General features: G+C 48.1%; 1 protein-coding gene across 1 annotated transcript in view; it reads right to left on the reverse strand.

Annotated features, from left to right (window-relative positions):
* The window catches only part of AUTS2 (activator of transcription and developmental regulator AUTS2), a 72,928-nt gene that overhangs the window by 18,050 nt on the left and 29,755 nt on the right, over positions 1-25,123 (reverse strand). The window contains exons 4-9 of the mRNA XM_053995939.1: positions 10,553-11,048; positions 8,857-9,110; positions 7,199-7,419; positions 6,719-6,763; positions 1,989-2,084; positions 582-653 (exon numbers count right to left, since the gene is read on the reverse strand). Coding sequence (XP_053851914.1) covers positions 582-653; positions 1,989-2,084; positions 6,719-6,763; positions 7,199-7,419; positions 8,857-9,110; positions 10,553-11,048 — 1,184 coding nt within the window. The remainder of the gene's footprint in view (positions 1-581; positions 654-1,988; positions 2,085-6,718; positions 6,764-7,198; positions 7,420-8,856; positions 9,111-10,552; positions 11,049-25,123) is intronic.

The following is a 25,123-nucleotide window of genomic DNA, read 5'->3' on the forward strand; positions in this document are numbered from 1 at the left end:
CTTGGAATTTTGGGGAGACCTCCTCAGTGCTTCTGTCTGAGAGTTATGCTAAAAATATTTGAGTGTGAAGTTCCTCATGGAAATAATGGCCATCAATTCAAACACACCAATAACCCTTGGGCAGAGGGACAGAGTGCTGAGGCAATAAATGCTGTTCACATCCCCTGGAACTCAGAAATCCAGAAGCACCGAGTGATCAATAAAGTGCATCCATATTTCACTGGGGCAATCAATGCTACAGTAACCCAGGGAATAGCTGTCATTACCCACATTAAAAACAATTACAGAGTACAAACACAAATCTTGGGGAGGTTTGTGCATTTTCTATGTTGAATTGGACTTTTATGCCTTTACCCCTGGGCCTGGGGGGAGAGAGCTGCCAGCAAGGACAGGGCTCAGCCATTGCACAGGAGCTATTTTAAATGTTCCCACAGAACTTCTACATCCCTCTCTGATGAAACAGCTCAGACTGCTTTGGTTTTAGGGTGTTAATTTGGACTTTCTGAAGATGGCAGCTCTAGCATTCAAGGTTTTCAGAAGGAACAGATTGACTTGAGAAAAAGAAAACAGTTTTTACAGACCCGTGGATCCTTCTGTAGAAGGGTATGTGGGACCGTTCCAGGTCTGGCTGCAACATCAATAGGATTGGAAGTCTGGAAATTCCAGAAGGAGAGACAACATTAATGAGCTGCACAACAGTTACAATGCCTACAAGCAACAAAATGTGCAAAATAATAATTCTTTTTCATTACTTTGTCTAAGCAATGGAGATAAACTTTTTATAAAGAAAAGCCAATCATTACAATCCACTCAGTAATAGGAGTATTATCATCTCCATATCCACACTTTGATTGTCCACCAACTTCCCACTACTTTAATCAAAACCACTGAGGGAACAGTGACTGTTTAAACTGGAAAATCTAATGTGAAAAACCTGATTAGGAACACATTTATGACACAGCATCAAAAGCAGCATGTGGAGGACCCAGCCCCTGCTCTGCTGATTATCAGTGATGCACTCAGCACACAGAGCATCACTGCACAAGAACCTCAACTCCATCCACAGGGACTGCCACAATATGGGTATCAGGAAAACATCCAGTTGGAAAAAATTAAAGCCCTTCCCATTATTTGAATGTTAATAGTCAGTTAATAAAATGCGGTTTCATGGGGAGCCAAACCCCAAACAAACAAACAAACAAAACCAAAAAAAAAAAAAAAAAAAAAACCACAAAACCCAAAAAAAAAAAAAACCCAAAAAAAAAAAAACCACCAAACAACCCAACCCCCTACATGTAGATAGAGCTTGTTCCTATGTCAAAATGAAGAAAACAGAAATCAACTCCAGCATAACTGACAATTAAGTAAGAGAGTTGTTAACAGTCTGATTACCATACAGACAAAGAATCTCACTAATGAACTGCAATTTACATATTCAGTCATTAGAGTGGATGGGCCAATTTAAGGAAGAATCCTCTGCAGAAATTCTACTCATGATTTCAGTCTTTAGTTGCAAAGACTACAGACTTACTTCCTCCCACTGATAAATAAAGAGTGACTCCATAAAAACAAAAGAGAAAAGCGCCACATTTCTCTCCCCCAGTTATCACCCATGAGCAGAGCCAAATCAGTGTTCTGCACTGTGCTGGAGCTGGGAGGTAATTATGGAAATGAGTAAACAAGAATGAGCATCATTTCTTAAAATCCTGATTATTACATGACCTTTCATTAATGCACACTATCACAGAACTAATTATATTGCTTCTAAAGTTAACCATGCCTTTATATAAATAATTAAAAGAAAAAAAAAAGTTTGTAGATGTATCTGAACCTAATGAGAAATAACTTCTCTTTGTGGTACATCTGGAAAAAGACAACAGTGCCCTGTGGAATGAAGCTGTAGGTCAGAGCTCAAGCCTCTCCAGGATGTGAACCCCCAGCTAAGCCCAGCCCTGCCTGGCTGCAGTCCCAGGTGATTCCTGCCTTACCTTGGGCTGGAAAGCTCCTTGCAGCGAGCCAAAGGGGCCGGTGGGAGGGATCATGGGAGGAATACCTGATACAGCTGGAGGATAGGAGTGAAACAGCTGCAACAGAAAGAGAAGAACATCAACACTGGGTCACCACCAGCACAGGCAGCTGAGGACACAGAGAGCATTCCTGCAGAACAGTAGGAAAATGTTACATGGAGAAAACCAAGAAGCATTGAAGTGATCTCATTGCAACAATGTTAGTTAAAGCAGTCGATGGGATGTTCACAGATGTCATGAGGTTTAGAGCTTAAAAGCAGTTCCAAAATCAGACAGCCAGCAACCTGTACCTGCCTCAGGCCAGCAGAGCATAAGGGAGACATTTGCTCCTCAATTATTAATTTTTAAATTGGAGAGAGGTTTTAAATTGTTTCAGTCTGTGACTCGTTTCAAGAGAAAAGGCAGAATCCTGAGCTGAATGAGACTCAGAAATCTCCTGTTTAAGTGGAAAAAACCCTTACGAGTTCTAGGATATTGTATCATTAAAACTCCATTAGTAGGTTGGGATTTTAATGGTATCTGTAGGAAATGAGGAAAATATGCACAATTCTTACTTCATTAGTCTGTCTGAGAGGATATCCTGCCACATCTAATATTAGCAGACAGACAATCTGATTTGTTAAAGATTAGTATTTAAACAAAATGTTAAGGCAGAACCTCCCAGAAATGGATGGGAGTTTTTTAATAAAGAGAGACTGCTTAGCACAAAAACCTCCCAGAAATGGATGGGAGTCTTTTTTATAAAGAGAGACTGCTCAGCACAAAAATATGCCCATCTCCACTGACCTCCCTGAGCCCAGTGCTCTGTCCTAAGGGAATTTGGGAACAAATGAGATGCTGCTCTGTGCTAATGCAGACACAAGGGAAACAAGCAAGTAAAGTAAACAAATAAATTGTTCCCTGTAAAGGTGGGGAGGCCCTGGCACAGGGCCCAGAGCAGCTGTGGCTGCCCCTGGATCCCTGGCAGTGCCCAAGGCCAGGTTGGACGGGACTTGGAGCAGCCTGGGCTAGAAGATGTCCCTGCCATGGCAGGGGTGGAAGAAATGGTTTTTAACATCCCTTCCAGCCCAACCCACTCTGTGATTCCATGATAAACCATCACATCCCAATCTGTCCTTGTCTCTGTGCTCTGCCAGTGAACCTTTGCCTCTTGCTGTGACAGAAAACTCTCCCAATTCCATGAAAATGTTGCTAGCACACACCAAACTGCTTCATGGTGGGAGTCAGGGATTTAAAGCATCACACTCCAAACCCATTCTTGGTGTGAAACCTCTGGTTCTCAGAGGGGATGGATCTAGGAGGGGATGGATCTAGGAGGGGATGGATCTAGGAAGGGATGGATCTAGGAGGGGATGGATCTAGGAGGGGATGGATCTAGGAAGGGATGGATCTAGGAAGGGATGGATCTAGGAGGGGATGGATCTAGGAGGGGATGGATCTAGGAAGGGATGGATCTAGGAAGGGATGGATCTAGGAGGGGATGGATCTAGGAGGGGATGGATCTAGGAAGGGATGGATCTAGGAGGGGATGGATCTAGGAGAGGATGGATCTAGGAAGGGATGGATCTAGGAAGGGATGGATCTAGGAGGGGATGGATCTAGGAAGGGATGGATCTAGGAAGGGATGGATCTAGGAAGGGATGGATCTAGGAAGGGATGGATCTAGGAGGGGATGGATCTAGGAGGGGATGGATCTAGGAAGGGATGGATCTAGGAGGGGATGGATCTAGGAGAGGATGGATCTAGGAGGGGATGGATCTAGGAGGGGACGGATCTCAGAGGGGATGGATTTAGGAGGGGATGGATCTAGGAAGGGATGGATCTCAAAGGGGATGGATCTAAGAGAGGATCCAGCTCCACTGGAATTGCCACCCTAAAATCTAACAGGGTTCTTTGGCTGAGACCAATTCCCCTCTGACCATGGCTGAGCAAAGTCAAACTACTGTGTGCTACTTTTAAGATTAAAAAAAAAAAAAAATGAGTTAATGGCCAATTGAACAGAAGCAGGACTGGGCAAAGTCAAAGACTGGACATAAGGGGTGGGAAAACACTGAGCAAATCCCATCCCAGAGTAAATCAGTACCACAAAGTTGTGATGGATTTGGATATGCCAGGCATACATGTGTGCTTTTCTTCATCATTTTTCCTTCCACTAGCTTATCTTGCAATGTCATTTATCCATATTTTATTTACTGAAAGCTGAGAAAACATTTCAGAGGTATCAGAAGATTTTCTCAGTTTAAAAGGCTGGTATTGAGCCTCCGTTTCTGTTGCTGCTGTTGTTTTTAATTCTATTTAATTTGGACTTGCTCCATCCAATGGTGCAGAAAACATTTTGAGATTAGTTGATACTGAACTGTAGGCATTTGAGAAACCATTAAGAGACATTTGTCCTCATTTACAATAACTTTTAATGAGTAAAATGTGCTTTAAATTCTCCAGTGTCTTCTGTCTTTAATTCTCTGTGTAATGGACTAATTCTAAGTGATGGCAAAAGATGTAATACTTCATATTCTATTGGCTATGACTAATAAAAAGGAATTCTTTCCTCAGTTTTATAACAAGTGGTAAGTTAATTAAATGTGACCTTTCCTCAAGGTCAGAATTATTAATAAAATATAGTTTATCTCCATGATTAATTTGTATCAGTTAAATTCCTCCAGCTTTCAGAATTCATATTTCATAGTCCAATGTTTCCTTCTTCCTCAGTATTCTTTCTCTTTTGAGCAGCAGCCTTCCCTTCTAGCTTTCCCTGGGGAAACATCAAGTGACCACAGCTTCCCTTGGCCAGGTGTATGTGATGCTAAACTAGACCTGGCAGCAGCTGCAGGTAAAAGCAAAGCCTCACTGTGCTAAAAGAGAAGAAATAACACTGATTTAAAACTCAACATTAGCTGCTATGTGAGCTGCATTCCCTGTTCCAAAGTAGATGGATTTCAAGTCTCAAACAGACCCTGGTCTCCTACAAAGTTCACCCACACTCACTGCCAGCTTTAAGGTATCTGAGCTCCAGGTGTGGATCTACAGAGGGAGCTCTTGTCCCCAGAACAGCTCTGTAGAAGTGCCACATTCTGACAGTATTTCTATTTCTCCTGCGCTGTGGGTGTGCCCCAGCCCAGCTAAGGGGCATCTCCCATTCCCTGTGCCCTGACCAGTCCCAGGGGTGGGACCAGGGGACACGTGGCTGGCCTGGCCTGCCTCACTGGGGTCACAGACAGGCTGTTACCCCAGTGCAGACATCATGGGCATCCCCTGGGAGCAGATGTCCCACAGTGACCACGGGGCAGCCCCTTCCCAAGGACGAACCTTTCCCCAGGGAAGGCAGGAGAGGCCAGATCCATGCCTTGGTCCCAGCACGGCTCCCTGGCTAAGGGAGCACAGCATGGAGCTTTCCTGACCTTAGAGGGGTGAGGCCATAACCTTTGCAATCCAGGTAGCTCCCAGATTGTTGGTATTATTTGACTAAATTTGAACAGCAGATACAGCTGGAGACTTCTGCAATGCTTCCTATCCTACACTGCCAACTTCTGTGCTTGATTTGTCTCAAATCCATGTCCTATCTCCCAATTCCATGTCCCTGCTGGGATCCACAGGCCACACTGATGACAATCTCCTGAAGCTCAGCAAATCAGAGTGCAACTGAACATCGGTGCAGGTGAGCAGCAGTGCCCTTTGGAGTGGAAGGGGGAATGTCTGCCCAGTGTTCCTGGAGCTCTGAGCCTGCCAACACTGAGTCCCACCTACTCAAATGAAGTGCCAGACATGGACAGGACAGTTCAGGGGCAGGACAGGCTGTGAGCAGGGGTGTGTTTAATCCAGACACCATCGTCTTAACCAGTTTTTTTTGCCCAGTTCCACTTCTAAGCAAAACCAACACATAAAGCCAAATGCTCTGCAGATTTCTGAGTGCTGATGCAGTACTCCTTCTCTCATCAAAATATTGCTCTTGGATTAAGAAACTCTTGCCAGACACCTGCCTCTGCCAATAGGATGAAGAAAATACAACCCAGAGTTTACCAGCAAATCAATCAGTGGAGTAGAAGCTTAGGAGTAGAAGCTTTACATGTAACTGGAATTTTAAAAATCAGTTTGTCTTGATAAGCAACACTTTTGGTAGCTTAGGTAAACACATCTAGAGCATAGATGGATTCATGTTGCTGTCATCACACAGAGCTTTCGAAACATAACAAGCCCAGTGGATCAGATGAGCCTTTGAAATATGAATAAGACAGGTTTTCAGATTTTATCAAACAAAATATGATAGATTGGGAAAACTATTAGATTATCTATCCCTGGAGGATTTGTCTGATAGTTTGTCAGTTCATTTTAAGTTCCTTAGCAAAAATATCAGCCCAAGGGTTTGTAGCACAACTGAAACACCGTGATGGAATCACTGCTATCTCCTGCTTCGTGGAACAGTCAGCCCTTCTGTCTCATCTTTTCACATCAAACCTGGATCCAAACAGTGTGTGAGCAAGAGATCTTTTGATTGGAAAAGCTGATACTGCATCTTTATCAGAAACAAGCACCATGAATGCAAGCCTTCAAAAGCCAAAGCAACCAAGGACGATAATGGTAAATCCTGGAGTGATGATTAGGGAGAGATTTGACGCTGCCATTGATTGAGTGGTGATCCCAACCCACCACAGAAAAGGAGTGAAGTCAGTTGGAAACAGAGCAATAAAACTCACACTGTGACGGTAGAAGGGGTCAACTTTTGTAGGATATTTGTCAAACTGCAAAGGGATCAAAGCACAAACTAGTTACTTTATATTTCCTTGCTTTACTTCTGTTGGCAAAATAGAAGACAACTTCTCTATTATTTGGCAACCAACAGAGAGGAAAAAATATGCAGAAAATTAGTTTCCAATTAAACTGTTCAGGATTTTTTCTTTCTTCAAAGTACATCAAGATCTTTTCGGGACAGGACAAAGGAAGAGGCCCCTGAGTGAACACTCCAAGCAGGACTGGCCAGAGTCTCGTCCCTCAGTCCTGTGCTGCTACCTGAACCTCACACTGTGACAGAGGGACAGCCCTGCCTCTCCTGCCCAGATACCCCTGGGCAGCACAGGAGCCCTTCCCCACAACCTGGCAAATTCTCCACAATACTTTTGTAATAAAGAATAGAGTTGTGCTCTACTTATCCTCACATTTCTGCCTGGGGTACGCACCATGGGCGGTGCTGGCGTCGGCATGATGGCAGTGGGAGGGATGGCGTGGGGGAAGGGCGTGAAGGTGTGCTGGTGGGTGTGTTGGTGTGTGTGCTGGTGCTGGTGCTGGTGCTGGTGGAACTCTGTCCTCAGGTAGGGCGGCGGGCCCAGCGAGGCCCCGCGGTCGGCGCTCTGCGAGGCCAGGAACCGCGTGTTCAGCTCCTGGCGCAGGAGGTCTTGCTCTGAAACACACAAGCACAGAGTCACAGCGTTAACGGGCTTGGAAAAGCCCTTGGAGATCATCGAGTCCAACATGTGACCCAACACCTTCTTGTCACTGAGTGCCACATCCAGTCTCTTCCTAAGTATCTCCAGGGACAGTGACTCCACCACCTCCCCGGGCAGCCCATTCAGATTCCCCATCACTCCTTCTGTGAAGAATTTGTTTCTAATGTCCAGCCTAAACGTCCCCTGGTGCAGCTTAAGGCTGGGTACTCTTGTCTTGTCACTGTTCCCTGGGAGCAGAGCCCGACCCCCCCTGGCTGCACCCTCCTGTCAGGGAGTGGCAGAGAGTGATGAGGTCTCCCTGAGCCTCCTCTTCTCCAGGATCAACAACCCCAGCTCCCTCAGCCCCTCCCCACAGGACTTGTGTTCCAGACCTGTCACCAGCCTTGCTGCCCTTCTCTGGACACACTCCAGCCCCTCCATGTCCTTCCTAAATTGGGGGGCCAAAGTGGACACAGCACTCCAGGTGTGGCCTCACCAATGCTGAGTGCAGGGGAAAACAAACAATAAAACAACTCCCCCAAGCTCTGGGGCTTTTCCAGGCCTTGTGCCACTTCCTTTGCCGTCTGTGGATAATCATGAGGCAGTACAGGGTAAGAAAGCCCCCTCAGGTCTTCCCTCAGATCCTAAAGGCCTGAGACATTACAAAGTTTCCATTTCCCCTGTCGTCAAGCCTGTTTTCACACTTCTCTGAGCATTTATGGACATGGACCCAGTCCTAAACAGGTGAGGGTGGAAGAGCAGGCTGGAGTGAGCAAACAAGTGGCTGCTGCTCACATGAGCACCCTGGTGCTCATGGACACAAAATTACATTTCACAAATGCTCCATTTTCTTCCCCGGTCAGGCCCTGGCACAGGGTGCCCAGAGCAGCTGTGGCTGCCCCTGGATCCCTGGCAGTGCCCAAGGCCAGGCTGGACAGGGCTTGGAGCAGCCTGGGACAGTGGGAGGTGTCCCTGCCATGGCAGGGCTGGCACTGGATGGGCTTTAAGGTCCCTCCAACCCAAACCTTCTGAGCACACCTGAGCCCAGCACTGCTGTGAGCTCGGCCAGCACAGACTCTCCCTGAAGCCAGGGAGAAACTCTGCTGGGCACAGACCACAACTGCGTGGAGACCTTTGCTGTGGGGGGCACAGATTCCACGTGGGCATCTCGTGAACTCAGCTGTGTTTTCCCTGTCGGTTAACAAAACTAACCTGGGAGAACCACAGCCTTCCCAAAGCAGTCAGTCCCAGGACAGAGGGAAAGTCTCTGGCTGTGCCTAGGTGTTTGTTTGGCTTTGCTGTCACTGTGTTCAGCAGTCAGTACAGCCTCTCCCCACCAGCAGCCCTCACCACAAGGCCCAAAGCCCAGTTGTGCTGACCAAACCCAGAGCAGCGTCCCTCACGGCTCTCACCTGAGTAAGTGCTCCCAGCTGGGTGTCCTGGAACCTGCAGCGTCCCTGAGGTCAGCGGGGGTGGCGGGGGCAGAGCCGTGGGAGGGGCAAACATATTGGGGTGGTGAGGGTGAGCGGGGGGCTGCAGGGCGGGCGGGAAGCTGTGCAGGGGGCTGTGGCTGGCCAGGGACAGCGGGAACGGCGACGCCGACGGGTGGTGCGAGATGTGCGGGGGAGGCGCCTGGGTCTTGGCGGGGGTGCTGCTCCTGCTGCTGCTGTGAACGAGAGAAGGAGCCGTCAGGAGAGAGAAAAGGCCCAGCACACACAGAGGAACACAACCTCAGCAGCCCCTCACGTCGAACAGCATGGGTGTAACTCGTGTTACAAATCCCAGTTACCATTTCCTGTCCTAGCAATGGGGTACCCCTTTCTCCAACACCTGCTCTGGCCTCTTTTACTTCCTGTGGTCCCCACACACCCGAGCCGTGCTCTCCCTTGCTGCAAGAGGTTGCTATTGTCCCACAACAGCACAAAGGAGTATTCAGCCCTGTACATTCATGACTTAATTATCAGGTTCTTTCTACACGACTGCTCCTGGTTCATGTTTTCAGGCAAATGAAACTCAAAATCACTGCATTAATAAAAATTTAATTTTTTTTAAAGTGAATTACTAAGATGAAAGACTGCAGAAAATGTGAAATGAAGTTGAGAAGGCAACAACAGATTTGTGCTTATTGTACAGGTAATGTCCCTCTCTACTCCACAATAAAATGAGATAACACGAGTCAACAAAAGAAGTATTTGTGATTACACCAGCTGCAATTTTTCAGGTTTCATTTCCTACTAGTGAGTATTTAAAATACATTCATGGAAGGCTTAATGCTGCTTGTCTTTATTTCAAGTAATGACACGCTTCTATCGCAGTGACTTTTAAAGACAAGCAATACCAGCTTGGTTAAAAATAAATCCAGGTCTTAAACACCTCCCAATCTTTAGTCAAACCATGAAGCAACCACAGCGCTACTTCCCCAGGTCTTGAAGGTCACACCTGCCTGCTGGGAGCTCAGATTTGGAGAATGGCAACCCAGCTTAGAGTAGGGGAAACCTGAGGTCCCTGACTCAGAGGGACATCATGGGTTCCTGTGCACACAGTGTTTAATCTCACTGCTCATCTTTGTTATCTACAGAGAAAAGGTGAGGCTGACCTCACCGTGGCCACATGAGAGAAAAACACTGAAGCCTGCAAGGTGTCAGCAGTGCAGGAAAACACGGAACTGTGAAGTGCCTGGTGTGTGACTGCTGTCACCAGCTGGACCTTGATCGAGGGCTCCTGGGCTGCTCTCCCTGGGGCATGGCAGCACTTGGAGAAAACAGATATTTGCAGGGATGGGAGGGGAAAACTGTCAGCCTTCATTCAGTGAGCAGCCCAGTGCAGGAACTGGGCTTTTCTTCCCCTGATCTACACTGTGTAAAATTCCCTCCAAAAACCCAAGTACGGCAGGGAAAAAAAATCCAAAGCAGATGAACTTAAAATACCCAGTTTATGGGATCACCGGGCCACAGAGAGTGATCCTGGCTCATCTCAGTGGAGGAATCGAGGTTAAATGCACAAAGTGCCCTTTATTTCCCCGGGATGGGATGGGCTGTGCTGTCCCTTCTTTATCCAGTTCCTCTCCAGGCTCAGCCCAGCATCCCAGACCCCTCTCTGTGCACCTACCTTAAGCTGTTGAGGCTCAAGCTGCTGCTGTTGTAGGCAGAGAGCGGCTGCGAGAGGCTCTGGGGATGGGGCTGCACGGCGGGCAGGGCCGGGTGTGCCGGGGGCAGCGGCGACTGCGGCCGCGGCGGGTGCTGGCCGGCCGGGGGCTGGCCGGAGGGCTGGCCGCAGGGCTGACCACAGGGCTGGCCGGCGGGCGGGCGGCCGGGCTCCTCGGGGGCCGGGGGCACCGGCACGGTCGGGGCGGGCGCTGGGGCCGGAGCCTCCGGGCGTGGGGCGAGCGCGGGGCTGGGGCAGCGGCCCTCGGGCGGCGGCTCCAGCGGCGGCGGCGTCACCTGAGGACGGGGGTCTTTAGGCACCACAGGCTCAAGTATTGGGTCTTTGCTGCTGTCCTGGCTCTTCTCTTGGCTCCTTTCTAGTCCTGATATTTTGGGGACAGCTGGGCCCCTAGCACCAGGGTTGTCATTGTCAGCAAGTGCGCCAACTCCCACCTCTTTATCTGCAACAACAACAACAACAACAGAGAGAGAAAATGGTTAAATGTGACACAGACAGGCCAACCCAAAGCCACTGCTGGGCCACTCGCACTCTGGGCAGCTCCGTTTTGTTTCCATCAAGAACCATCCAGGCAAATGTGAAACTGAATCAAACCCACCTGCCCCAGTAACTGTGCTCAAAATAAAACACGTGGCAGAGAAGACACACCCTGTTTAGTGCTGCTGTTGCCCGTCGCTGTTACTCGTCATCACTCCCTCACTGAGGGAACCAAGGGAGGGAACTGACCCACTGAGGGAGCCAACACCACGTGAGCTCCGTGCTTCTCACAGAATGGTTAACGTTGAAAAAGATCTTTAAGACCACCAAGTTCAATCCCTCACCATGTTCACCACTCAAGTACCATATCCACATGTTTTTTGAACACTTCCAAGGTTGTTGACTGCACCACTGCAGACCCCCCCGGCTGTCCCCTCCTGTCAGGAGCTGTGCAGAGCCACAAGGGCCCCCCTGAGCCTCCTTTTCTCCAGGCTGAGCCCCTTCCCAGCTGCCTCAGCTGCTCCTGGGGCTCCAGACCCTTCCTCATGACACAAGCTCTGAATTTTAGAACACATACTAGCAGCAGCCCTGGCTTTTTTGGTTTGGCTGATCATGGAGTGACTACTTCTATTTCCCAACTCTTTATTAATAATGAATATAATTATAATTTTAACATCCAAACATTGGAGTTTTGCTGACTGGGGCTCCACAGCAATTTCCCGTTGGAACTGCTCTCCAAACCTTCTGCCAGTGTGGATCTGATCCATGGTACCCCTTAGAACTAATCCAGGGGAATGTTGCTGACCCAAGACTGGGAAAGGTGCTGCCTTGCAGTGGGGGATCAGGAACCCATTTAGGGCCATATTGCACAACAACTTGGAACAACTGACTTAAATCTTCAGCAACTACAGAAACACAGCCCAAAGGAAACATGCAAGGTTTGAAGGGGCTTGGGATAAGCTTAGAATTAAAAAAGGGTCCACTGTTCTAAATAAGCTTTAGACAAGAAAACTTTACTCCTCCTTCCGCCAGTTTTAAGGGGTAAAATTACTAAATGCATAATGAAAGAAAGAATATCCATTCAGTGAAAATGGCTGACATCTCCTTTGTGCAAACCCTGAAGTAAAGGAGTGAAATTCAGAGGATGGGGAGTGAACTCTGCCAGCCCATGGCCTGGGCACATGTTTGCCAACCATTGCCTCCCTGGAGGCAGCCTGGCAGCCATGTGTCACAAACATGGCATCATTTGGGTTTAATTTCATTAACAGATCAAAAATAAACCACACCAGGAGCTGCTCACTAAGTGTTTTACAGGCCCGGTGCAAGGCTGAACAGCCTGGTAAAGCAGAGGATTTTCATAGGTTGTAGACAGGAGGTGGGGAAAAAGGGGACAAAGGGAGGCAAAAGGGAGGTAAAGAGGAGAAAAAGGAAGCAAGAAAGAGGGCTTATTTTATGAGGACCTTCTTTATTCACTCCTGGAATACCTGTAACAGGCAGAGAGGCTCCTCCACCAACTTGGATTGGATGATTATGAGGGCAAGAGTGGGACTCCAGAAGGACAAAAACAATTACTCTGCCATATGCCCAAGGTCTATCTCACTGCAATAATCTGCAGGTTCTAGGTAAAGGAAACTTTGCTTGCATGAACTCTTTGGATCAATCCTCTTTGAGCAAACATTATTAGAAGTTAGAATGTGATTCACACACATGTTAAGGCAGGTCCCCCGGGAGGAGAGAAATGAGCAACAGCTTGTTCAGGAATAGGTGGATCTATGTTCCCAGTCCTTATGGCTGTAGGAGTTACAAGTTTTTGGGTTTGTTGGGTTTTCTTACACAATGGCTTTGAGGACTCAGGCTTGTCACCCTACTACATGGCTCGAGCAGGTGGTCTGGAAATCCTGCAGAGGTGATACTTCCAAACCTACAGGGAACACCTTGCTCTTAATGCATTCATTAAATCCTTTCCTTTAGCCTCTCTCATGTGTCACATTTATTCAGCACAGCTCAGTGCTGGGATCTGCTTCTCCTCCCTGGGAGAAAAGGGCTGGGAATGCCCCTGTCTCCTGGGTGTTCCCTGCTGCTGCTCACACCCACACTGCACAGCCCCTGAGTGCCATTCCTGTGAGTTTGCCCTTGGGAGATGCTGCCTGCAGTAATAGCAATGTTATTCCCAGTCCCCCACCAGCTGTACCCGTGGGTTCTGCCTCTCCTGTGTGGCACCACTGCACCCACACTGTGCCCCAGCCCAGCTGTGCAGGAGTCCCAGCACACACAGCCCTGCCTGCTGATAACCATGATGGATAAATCAGAACCAGTTCTCCGGCCCACTGCATCTATTTGGGGAGTTGAAATCCCTCCTCAGTGACAAACGCCACCAATCACAGGTTTCATGAGGAGGGTTCCAGTCCTCATCAACAGCACTTCAAGGTCACACAGACAAGATTGCTCTTTTCCTACCCTGACTGGCTCAGTGCAAAAACTCTGGGGGAAAAAACCCTTAATGTCACTATGACACTGACAACCCAACTTTCTGAGATTGTTTATCATCAGAGGAATTCATCTCCACCCAGCAGCTAAGCAAGCACCAAGCTAACTTCATTTGCTGGCTGTCTCCGTACTCTGCTTTGGATAAACTGCAATTGCTGCACTGGTATTCTGGAGAGCAGTGACTGTGATGCTGAAACAGGCTCCCCTTTTGCCACTGGGCTGATACTGCATCCACCAACAGCCACTCTTCCACTGAAAAAGGAATAAAGCCAGAATTTGCTGCTGAGGACTGAGGAACATTGCCATTTCCCAGACAGGAAATGCAGCTTTCACTATCTTCCATTCCTGTACCCTTTGATGTGCCTTAAATCTCAAAATCCTCTGTTTTTCACTCAAACACACAAACTCAAGACACAGAACTCCAGTCCCCTCCACGTGACCCTGCTGTATTTGTGACTATCATCACACCAAGGAGCAGACAAGGCCACCCTGAGGATACCTGTAGGTAACCCAAGTGACTCAGGTGACCCAGAGAGACTCAGCACCTGGGAGGGCCAGCAAACACTGTCCTCTGGAGACATGGATTTGTGTAATAAATACAGTCAATATGCAGCTTTCCATCACTGTCTCTCTTCCTAATGTGCAAACCACTAAAATCTGATCTAAACTCTGTGTTCTGGCTCCTTTCAACCCATCTGCACAGTCCCAAAGAGTTCAAGGTTGGCCAGGGGTGGTCATTGGGAACATCACAGCCACAGGAACAGTCCAGCTGCTCTCCACTGACAAAAAAAGCCCTGCTGGAATTGCCAGATGTGACATTCCCAGAGAATCATCAGTGCAGAACCCTCTCATTGTGCCTGGCCAAGATGTGTGCAGATGGGTTCAGGAGCACCAAAGATCACAGGAGGTGCCAAGAGCCAGCACAGGGTGTGCCATGGCCACCCCCAGCCCCGCCAGTCCCGAGTGGCCTGGGCACCCCTGGCCCTGGGGAATGAAATCCCCTCAGGGACACTGCTGCAGGACCATGTCAAACTCACAGCCGCCAAACTTTTTTCTTAAGCATAAAATCATCCAGCTTTTCCATGCCCAGGTGTGGGACAGCCAGGTCTGGAGTGCCATCCAGAAATGAAGCTGTACCATATCCTGTCACTGCTCCTCCTGCCTGCATCCGGATTCAGCCTCCACGCCTGGCCTCAGGCAACTTCAGAGATCAACTCAGAACCAGCACTAAATTTCCCACTTTCCTGAGAGGAAAGTTTAGGATTAAGTTCAAAGTCCTTACTGCACAAATTGGAAAATGATAAGAGTTTTCAGTGTTCTGCAGCATTATCTTTGGGACTGAGCATTCAGCCTACCAAAGAAATATTTTATCCCATCATTTAATTTTAAAATAGTATTAATTTTCTTTCACTGCTTTGGTAAGTTAACTCTTGACAACACTGTATCTGCCTAACTCAAATTTTCTCCAAACTTCTTAATGCAAGATAAAACCCCAGATCTTTCAAAAGCATTTTCTCCAGCTTTACCATGGGTAAGTGGGGAGCTGGTACAAACTGTCACAACCCATACAAACCCCCAGGACATCTCTGGAGTCCTGGAATTCAGGACACATCTACCCCACAGACCACCAGCTCTTTACAAGCACTTTACAAGGCTTGAAATAATTAATCAGATTGCAGCCCTGATCGTCCATTTCGTATTGATTAGACGTTGGTCAGTGCAATATCTGGATGGGGAAGGCAGGTGCCAGGAGCTGTTACTGCCAGGAGGGAGGAGGCTGTGGGTGCAGCAGCCAACACGCATCAAACAGGCCCCAGAGCAGCTCAGCTGTTGTACTGGATACACATAATTTGCTAAAAACAATTTCTCATTTTTAGCACACAGTCATCTTTCATCCTAATTTCCAAGGACACTAACAAAGCATTTGATTATGCAAATGAAGAACATGCCTTCGAAAGCACAGCTCCTTGCAGCTCTGTCATCTGCTGATAGCAATTACTCCACAGTGAGCAGGTATTTAGCACAAGTGAACAGCAAGGCTGGTGACACACTTTGTACTTAATTATAAAACAGAGAAGAAAATCATTCAGGACAAAAGATTTTGCTACCTCCTGTTAAAAAATGTTTATACTCTGCACTGAAAGGGATTTAATTGCCAACAGTGAAGTTGCAGATCAATGAAAAGAAGCACTTAGTGGGATTGCACAAGATGCTGACAATTCTTCAATCATTGAGCTGCTTCTGGCCTTGATTTGAGAGTGCAGAGTTCTCCAGTGCTGCACATGAAACCATTTATTTCATCCAGCTGTTAAAGAGAACACTCTCCATAAATGTAACTCCTATAGCTGTACACTGGGAGCATACAACAGCACTTAATTCATTGTTTTTAAAAAGCACCTCTTGATTTAGTACAAAGGAATGGGATAAAGCTTTCTAGAGGGAAGGAAAGAAGGGAATATCCAAACACCCGTCTGTCAGGAATCCTGGCACTTCAGTAAGTAAGAAGGAGCTGCAGACAGGTCTAACACCCTCACAGACCATGCAAGAACTCAATCCTGCTTCAACACACACAGCCAAAGGTTTATTTCCAATAAAATCTCTTGACTTCCTAACCCATGCAGTTGGGAATCAATAAATGACATCATTAACTACACAGCCCCAAAGTATTGCACAGCCAGGTCCTGAGGGATGACTGAAGGGGCTCCCAAATGGGCTGGAAAATTTCCCAGGTGGAAGTGATGCTAACAAAGTCACCAGGGAATATTCTTTACTCATAATGGGTGTGTGATGAATGAGTTTCACCTTCCTGTTTCAATTCTGCCTTTTAATCAAAGACATCTAGATCTTGTCATGTCAATCCTTCTAAAACACACCCAGACACACAGAAACACAGAAAGTCCTTGTGAGGCTAGGCTGGGCTTCCCAACCCTCCAGCACCAGCACAAGGCTTTTCCCAAATTGGTGCACAAATCTTGGAGCCAGGATACAAATCCCATCTGCCCAACCATGAGCTCTGCTCCTGATCTCTGCTCAAAACTGCCTTAGACCCAAACACCTGGGAGTTTCTGCCAGGATTCTCTGGAATAGTGGCAAAACTGGGTTTTTTATGCACCTAAATCTCAAGAGTTATACCCAACCCAGAATGGGTTGGGTTGGGAGGGACCTCAAAGCCCATCCAGTGCCACCCCTGCCATGGCAGGGACACCTCCCACTGTCCCAGGCTGCTCCCAGCCCTGTCCAGCCTGGCCTTGGGCACTGCCAGGGATCCAGGGGCAGCCACAGCTGCTCTGGCACCCTGTGCCAGGGCCTGCCCACCCTCACAGGGTAGAATTTCAGCCCTACCCTCTGGCATTGGGAAGCCATTCCCCTTGTCCTGTCCCTCTATCCCTTTCTCCAAAGCCCCTCTCTGCCTTCCTCTCTCCTCTTTTGGCTGTTACAAGAACACCCTGTGACCCCTCAGTGGGCAGAGCAGAAGGGTGGGAGCACTCTTCAAACCTGCCCAGAGTAAATGAGGTGATAGTACCAGACAATCATCAATTAAAACCAGAAAACACTGCAAGGCTGGATAATTTTCTCCAATTATTAATAGGAACATCACTTCAGCACACGGTTAACCTCATCAGAGGACAAGGGGAGGAAAATATCTTGAGTTTATCCATCACCCCTCCTACTTATTGATTTGCCTTGGCTACAGATCTACAATATTCCCTGAAATGCCTGTGACATCTGCTTATCCCACTTGTGTGTGACAGGATTACTTGGATGAGCTTGAACAAAACCAGCTTTCAAAAGCAGCTTGAAAGGTATAACCCTGTGAACACTGATCGAATGTAACCTGACAGCTCAGTTTAATACACCAAGGACCACAAAGATGTGTGTGATATGTTTATACAGCAAAATAACACATCTATTCCCCCTGAGAGGTGTCATACCCCCAGCTCACCAGCTACACAGCCCTGGCTCCTTTGTGGATTTATTCTTTACAGCCAAAGAATTCCTGATTTTAAAGGCATGATGCCAATATTAGCAGAGAGCTTAAAAACACTTGCTGACACTAAGATGAAGCTCAGCACGACCATGAGAATTCCCACTTTCAATTACAACTATTTCAGCTCATTGGTGTCTACAAGGAAACCTTGCTGAGCTTCCACATCCCAGCTCCCCCATCGGGGTCACTTTACACCGTTCTCATGCTTGGCACTATTTTCCTTGAGTTTCCAATGCTGCAGAGAAAAAGATTGATGTTAGAGAATTAGGATTGATGTTAGAGAATTAGGGAGTCATTAGGGTTGGGAAAGCTCTCTAAGATCATTGAGTCCAACACTGCCATGGCCACCACTAACCCATGTCCCCACATGCCAGATGTGCACACCTTTTAACTCCCTCCAGGGCCGGTGACTCCACCACTGCCCTGGGCAGCTGTGCCAGGGCTTATCCAACTCTCTGCTCCAACTGCCCAGGAAGGATTCTCCTGGTCTGGGTTGTACCAACAAGTGCAGAAATGAGATTTTATTGTTCCCGGTCAATAAATTGTCACGTTAAATGTGTTAATTATACGTGTCCAGTAACTCCCAGCTCTTTGCAAATTGTCTGAATTTCTTGGCACCTGAAAGCAAAATTCAAACAAAGGTACAAAGTCAGTGTGACAGTTCTTTGTGAGCCACTCTTCACTCCTGAGGCAGACATCTTCAGGGAAGCTCCAACGGAGGTGTTTGACCCCAGAGCCGCGGATCATCTGTGCCCTGCCCTCAGATCACTAAAAAGACCCTGTAAAACTGCCTTTGCACATCACCACGAGCAGCACTCACCTTCAGGACACACCAGCTGACCTGTCCACAGTGAACACAGCAGAGCAGCAGGTCAGGGTGGTTTTGTTACGAAGGAGAAGCTGTTTGAGAGGCTGAGCACATCCTAAACACAGCAGCAGGAGTGAACACTGGGCTCACAGCCAACACAGCACCTCCAGCTCAGTTCAGCCCAGAGCCTCACTCATCATCTGAATATCCACAATAAATGGTGAGCAATGAAGATTAAAGTCAGATGTGCCCCACACTGTCCCTGGGATGTGGTTAATGAGCTGGCAGGACACAGCAGTGTCCCACATGCAAGAGGACACCAACATCGGGGTACAACGTCTGAGGCTGAGGATGGCCCCAAACGTGGGGATTTTCTATCCAAACTGGAATCATTAGCCTGGGTATGATTCATAATAGCATTTGAAAAATGTCCTGTGCTCCTCACTTTAATTTTGATTCATGTTGTGCCTTGCTGCTGAGGCTAATTATTATCCAGCAATGGTGAATCCAAAGCCTCCAGCCTCACGAGCAGGACTGTGTGGTGTTGCCTCCATGTGACAAGGAACTGTAATTCTAAAAGGATTAAAAGTTTATCAGCACAGCCATGTAAAGCAGAAAATGAATTGTTCACTCTTCTCATCTCTGTTTGGAAATTAGATTATAGGCTCCAAGTGAGCTGAAATACAGAATGAGGCAAATCTTTGTGATTAGCTCACAGGTGGCCAGTGAGCCTTTCTGTGCCTCAAAGCCTGGCAGATTCCCCTTAGCTGCAATAATAAAAGAATGTGTACTTATCCCTCAGCCCAAACCCTGCCCTGTGCCAGCATGGCTACCTGCTGTGCTAATCCTCAGAGCCAATATCATCACCCTCAGCTGGGAGCTCTGAAGTTTGCTCAGCTGTCAGTTGGGATATTTGGGGTGTGTGGCTCACCCCTGCCCGGCCCCGGGGCCCCACTGCACCCTCAGCACTGGGAAGGAATTGGGGTGCTCACCCTGCCAGCCCCATGCTGGCAGCAGCTGCTTCCCAGCACTGAGAGCAAAGGCTCTTTATAAACAATTTGTACCATTCAGCAGCAGTGTTTCACATTCCTGTTCTCTCTGCAGAAGGCACCTGTGTCAGTACAGCAAAACCCACCACATCTTAGCAGAAATCAGGAATCAGGGCTCACAAGTGGTGCAGAACATCAGTGGTCCATTCCACCTGGGATTTGCTCCTCACTCCTGCCAGCTGCAGATGCAGTGGGACAATGGGAGCCTCTCACTCAGCCACAGCCCACACACAAGGAAACCTCTCCAAGCCCTCCCAACATGAGGCTGGTTCATCTGGGGAACCTTGAGGGCTTCTTCCTCTGGCAAACTGATATCCCACCTGGCAGAACTGTGATAACTTTTTTATTATTTCTGTAAACATCTAATAATCCTCTGAACCCTCCTAAGCTCTCTACTTTAACATTACCTTCCACCAGGGAGCTCTACAACTCAACTTACAATTTCCTTTTCTTCCTTTTATAGAATCACTGAACCATTAAATTTGGAAAAGGCCTCCAGAGATCATCAAGTCCAGCCTTTGACCTCCATCCACACTAAACCACACCACAAAGTGCTGCATCCTCTTGTTTTCTGAACCCTTCCAGGGAGGGGGACTCCACCACTGCCCTGGGCAGCCTCTGCCAGTGTTTAAACACTCTTTCAGTGAAGAAATTTTTTCCTAATATCCCACCTGAACCTTCCTTGGAATGTGTGAGGCAGGGAGATGAGAACCCATTTCCTTATTCCCACACTACAAAATCGCCAGAATATTTCAAGTTAACTTCATAAAATTTCTTTTACATGAAAAATTAAAAAAACCTGTTGAACAGTGGTGCTGTGGACTAGTGCTTGAGGCCCCAGCCCTTGGCCCTGCCCTTCCCTGACGTGAGGCTGTTTTATAAGCTGCTCTGGAGAAACAGTTGGAATTCAAAGTAACCTCTTCCCTCTTCATTTCCCTTTTTCTAAAAGCACCCTTTGCCTGATCTGGCAAAGCTTGCTTCCAACAGTGCTGCTGCTGGAAGAAATGCCTGGAAAGCTGCTCCTGTCCCTCACCCTGCACAGCAGCACCCACTGCAGGTCCTAAACCACCAAGGCTCAGTGTTAGAGCATCCCTCAATATTTAACTGGATGTGAAGGGAGTCACCTCCTGATTAGGCAGCAGCTGATTGTTTGATTTGGGGATTCATGTGACACAGACACCTGGGCTCAGAGGCACCAGCTCAGTGGCACTGCTGGGGCTGGGGATGGACCTGCTCGGGATCTTCCAATCAGGGCACCAAAGGTGCCACCAAACCTCCCTGCTGGCTGGTGCTGCAGCCAGACTGGGGCACTGAGTGTCCTGCAGCTGGGGGTGGTGGTGACCACTCTCCCCAGGCCAGGATGGCACATCGTGCCAGCTGTGTGCCAGAACCCCAGGCTGGGCCAGGCTGGAAGGGAGCCCCGAGGTCACTGGTCCCAGCTGAGGCAGGGCCATCCAGCAGGACTGCATCCAGATGGGTCTGGAATATCAGTGAGGGAGACTCCAGCCCCTCCCTGGGCAGCCTGTTCAGGGCTGGGCACTGCCCAGGGCAGAAGTTCTGCCTCCTGGGCAGGGGCAGTTCCTGGGCTCAGGCCCTGCCCGTGGCTCTGGTGCCACTGCTGGGCCCCGGAGCAGAGCCTGGGCCCTGCTCTGCCCTCCCTGCACACAGGGACAGCCAGGCCTGAGGGCCCCTCTCAGCTGGGGCTCCTCTCCGGGCTGAGCAGCCCCAGCTCCCTCAGCCTTTCCAGCAAGGAACGAGCAGCCTGAATGCTGCAAAAGTGCACACTAGGAATTCCCACTGTGTCTGGATGACTGGTGTGGAGAGAGAAGAAAATCCCACAGCCTTTCCAGAGCCCCTTCTTTGGCTCTGTGCTCTGTCGGCCTGGAATGCAATATCCCAACCTCTCCCACCCAGCACAGGTGACCTGTGGAGAAAGGAGGTTTTATGGCTTAACTTCTATTTTCACCTCGACAGCTGAACAACTCATATTTCATTTTATTCTTCCCCTCTCTGTTGATCCTCTCCAAGACCTTTTATCAGGGCACACATCCCTCCATGGGAGCATTACGGCTTGTGCTGAGCTCCCAGGCTCATCAGGGCACAGAGGGGGTTTGCACAGCTGGAGCAAAGGGAGCTGCTTCTGTCCTCCCACACTCCCAGGGACAGCCTGGCTCCTCTCCCAGTGCTCAGCTCGAGGCTACAGCACTCTGGGTCACAGAACCCCGGAATGGTTTGGGTTGGAAGGGACCTTAAAGCCATTCCATCCCCTTCCATGGGCAGGGACACCTCCCACTGCTGCTCCAAGCCCTGTCCAGCCTGTCCTTGGGCACTGCCAGGGAAGCAGGGGCAGCCACAGCTGCTCTGGCACCCTGTGCCAGGGCCTGCCCACCCTCACAGGGAACAATTCCTGCCCAATATCCCACCTAAACCTACTCTCTTTCAGCTTAAAAGTAAAAGAAAAAAGGTCATTTCTGTAACAGTATGGGTTTCCAAGAAGCAGAGGCAGGAGGAGACATCTAATCCAAACATCCTAAAATTATGGGGCTGCAGGTGGCAGTGTCCAACAGAAAGTTCAATTCCTTATAAATTATGAATAGCCTCAACCTGTGGCATGAAATCTCCATCTTGGAGTGAGGGGAACCTTGACAACTAACATTTATTTAAGTTTAAGAAAAATACTTCAAACTTGGGAAATAAACTCCAGACACTTTCAGTTTTATAGTATTTTCAATTCTTTTCACAAAGGGAGGTAAAACTAAACCCAAGTGTTTACCAGGTGCTTGAAGACCAAATCAAGCACGTATGATGTTTCAACAGCAGCCCAGTGAAATAATCAATAACCTCCAATTCCAGTTATTGACTTTTGCACACCCTTGCAGGCATGAGACTCCAGATGAAGGCACTAGAATCACCAGATTGTTCAATTTGCTCTTGCTCAGATATTTCACAATGACATTTTTATGATGGTGTGTGGAAGCTTCTTTGAAAGGAGCTCTTGAAAGTCAGAGTGGACTTCAGCTCCCCAAATTCCCTCTTTTGCTTCATTTTGGGATCCAGGGCTGCTTTATGCATAATGGAAATATGAAATATTTCCCTCTATTTTGTCCTCTCTTACAGCTTGTAGGAACTTCAGGAAGAAAGACACCTTCTGTTTAATCATACCAGAATTACAGAAGATTACACATCTGTAAACTGCATTAGCATGGGGAAAAAGTGCCTTTGTGTGCCCCACACACCTCCCTGCAGTGTGGGACTGGCTTCCCTGACACCCACCTTGTCTTTTTATGAAACTGCTTCAATAATATAATTCTGCACTCTCTAATAGCCACAATAACAACTTGTTTGGACCACTGTGAACCAGCAAGAGCTCATTAAGTCTTAGAGAATGTTTGCAGCTATTTTGGCACGGGTGTGATTTGTTATGATGTGGGAAAGCTGCATTATTTCACCAGGTTTAATAGGTAATAGATATGCCCAAGCACATCCTTCTTGCAAGGCTACGAGGAGCTTTTAGCAATAACCCTCGAGGATGTGTTGGGCAAACTCATTTTGCAACATCTTCAAATATAGAGAGAAAATGATGTGAACTATGGAAAATCATCGTGATTCAGGGACAGTGCAGTAGACTAGAAGATTAAAGTTCTGCTCCAGCTCCCTCAAGATGCAGTTAGGTCAGTGCTTGGCCCTGTTTCCTTTTCCAGGATTTAGATGATGAGCTTTCCAGGGCAGGGGCTGGTGTAAAACAAGAATCAGCTCTTGCTTAAGGCCTCTCTGTATTCGTTTCATGAGAATAATAATAAGGATTAAAAAAAAGGGTCAAATTCAAGCTTGGCAGAATGCCAGAACTCCTCACTGTGGTTCAAAGAAAGCATTTGAGTAAGTAAATGTAAGATATAATAATTTATTTCCTTGCACTACTCCCTGTTGTGTTTGAGATGTTTGAGAAGTACCTCACTGGGTTTTTTCCCTTTCCTGTGAAGCTGACAGGCATGAGAATTCAATAATTGTGTCCTGAGCTCATGTACCTGGTTTTCCATGGGGCCCTGACAACCACTGATACATAAAATCATATATAACTCTTACACAACATGCAGAAGGCTGAAACTGTACTGATCTCCAGTGCAACAGAGCAAATACAGAGAAAATCAATATAAATACACACAAATCAATATAAATACACAGAAAATAGACAGAAAATCATGTGGGCCCATTCATACTTAAGAAACTATTGTGGCTGCATTGAACAGATGAGCCCTGTGTGAGATGCACATATCCCATGTGTGTGCACATACTTGCACACTTGTGCACAAGTGCACACATACACAGCCCTGGCCATTGGCCCTGTGGGGGGGATTTATTTTAATTATCATCAAAACAAGGCTGTCAAATCGATTCTGGGGGAAGGAGGGAGGGCAGCACAAGCAAATGGTTCTGGCTGCAGGTCGGGAGGCTGCAGAGGGTGCTCCTCACCCTCCACATCTGGAGGGATCCAACCCCTCCTGCTCCCGGGAGATGCCAAGCCTGACGTTTGTGTTGGAAGCTCTCCAGCACTCACTCCCAGCTTCCTAAAGTTTGTTTCTGACTAGAAGGGGGAAGAAAATTCCTGTTTAACGTTTACCAGCTACCACCAGTTTTACTGGAAACTGTTGAAAACGTTTAACAGCTCGTCCTCGGGAGGGGTGAGGTAGTGCCACGATGAATACATGAAGTGTTTTCTCTAAGTTACTCCTCTTCAAGCAAAGCTGAAGGACGAACTCTAGATACAAAGTGAGTTTAGAGATAAACAGAAGGTTTTAGAAGACACAAAACTCTGTGGTCCAGAAAATAAGTACAGGAGGAGATCACAGAATCCCAGAATGGTTTGGGTTGGAGGGACCTCAAAGCCCATCCAGTGCCACTCCTGCCATGGCAGGGACACCTCCCACTGTCCCAGGCTGCTCCAAGCCCTGTCCAGCCTGTCCTTGGGCACTGCCAGGGATCCAGGGGCAGCCACAGCTGCTCTGGGCACCCTGTGCCAGGGCCTGCCCACCCTGCCAGGGAACAATTCCTGCCCAATATCCCATCCATCCCTGCCCTCTGGCAGTGGGGAGCCATTCCCTGTGTCCTGTACTTCCATCCCTTGTCCCCAGTCTCTCTCCAGCTCTCCTGTGGCTCCCTGTGAGGGAGGACTCTGCTTCTCAGTGATGGGGACTCACAAGTGACTCCAGCAAAGCCCAGTGCATGCCCCTTCCTCTCCCACAGGACTCCATCCATTCCCTCCCTTCTTCCCTAAGGACAGAACAGATCTACGGCCATTTCACATCTCATTCCTTGACTCAAAATCAGTCTCCTTCCTTCTCCCAACTCCACACACCATCAGGCTGGAGTTCCTTCTCCACAGAGGTTTTTTCCCCTGGTGCCATCATGGCACAAACCCGCCCAGCACGAGAATTTACCGGTCTAATCCCCCTCCTTCAGGAGGACCAGATTAGCTCTAAGTTAAATACTCTTTTTCCTTAAATTTCCTCCTTGTCACCATGCTGTGGGAAGGTCTTAATCTTCCAAAGAGCCTGAGGACATCCTGATGCCTCCCCATGAAGACAGCAGGCAGCCCACAATGCCAAGATAAAGCTGAGGTATTAAACTAATGCCCAGCCTGGGGATGTGCCTGCAGCAGGGCCGGTGGCTGCAGCTGGAATTTGCTGAGTGGCATCCCCTACTCTAGAAGG

Source organism: Vidua macroura, chromosome 20, assembly GCF_024509145.1.
Source record: "Vidua macroura isolate BioBank_ID:100142 chromosome 20, ASM2450914v1, whole genome shotgun sequence".
Classification (NCBI taxonomy): Eukaryota; Metazoa; Chordata; class Aves; order Passeriformes; family Viduidae; genus Vidua; species Vidua macroura.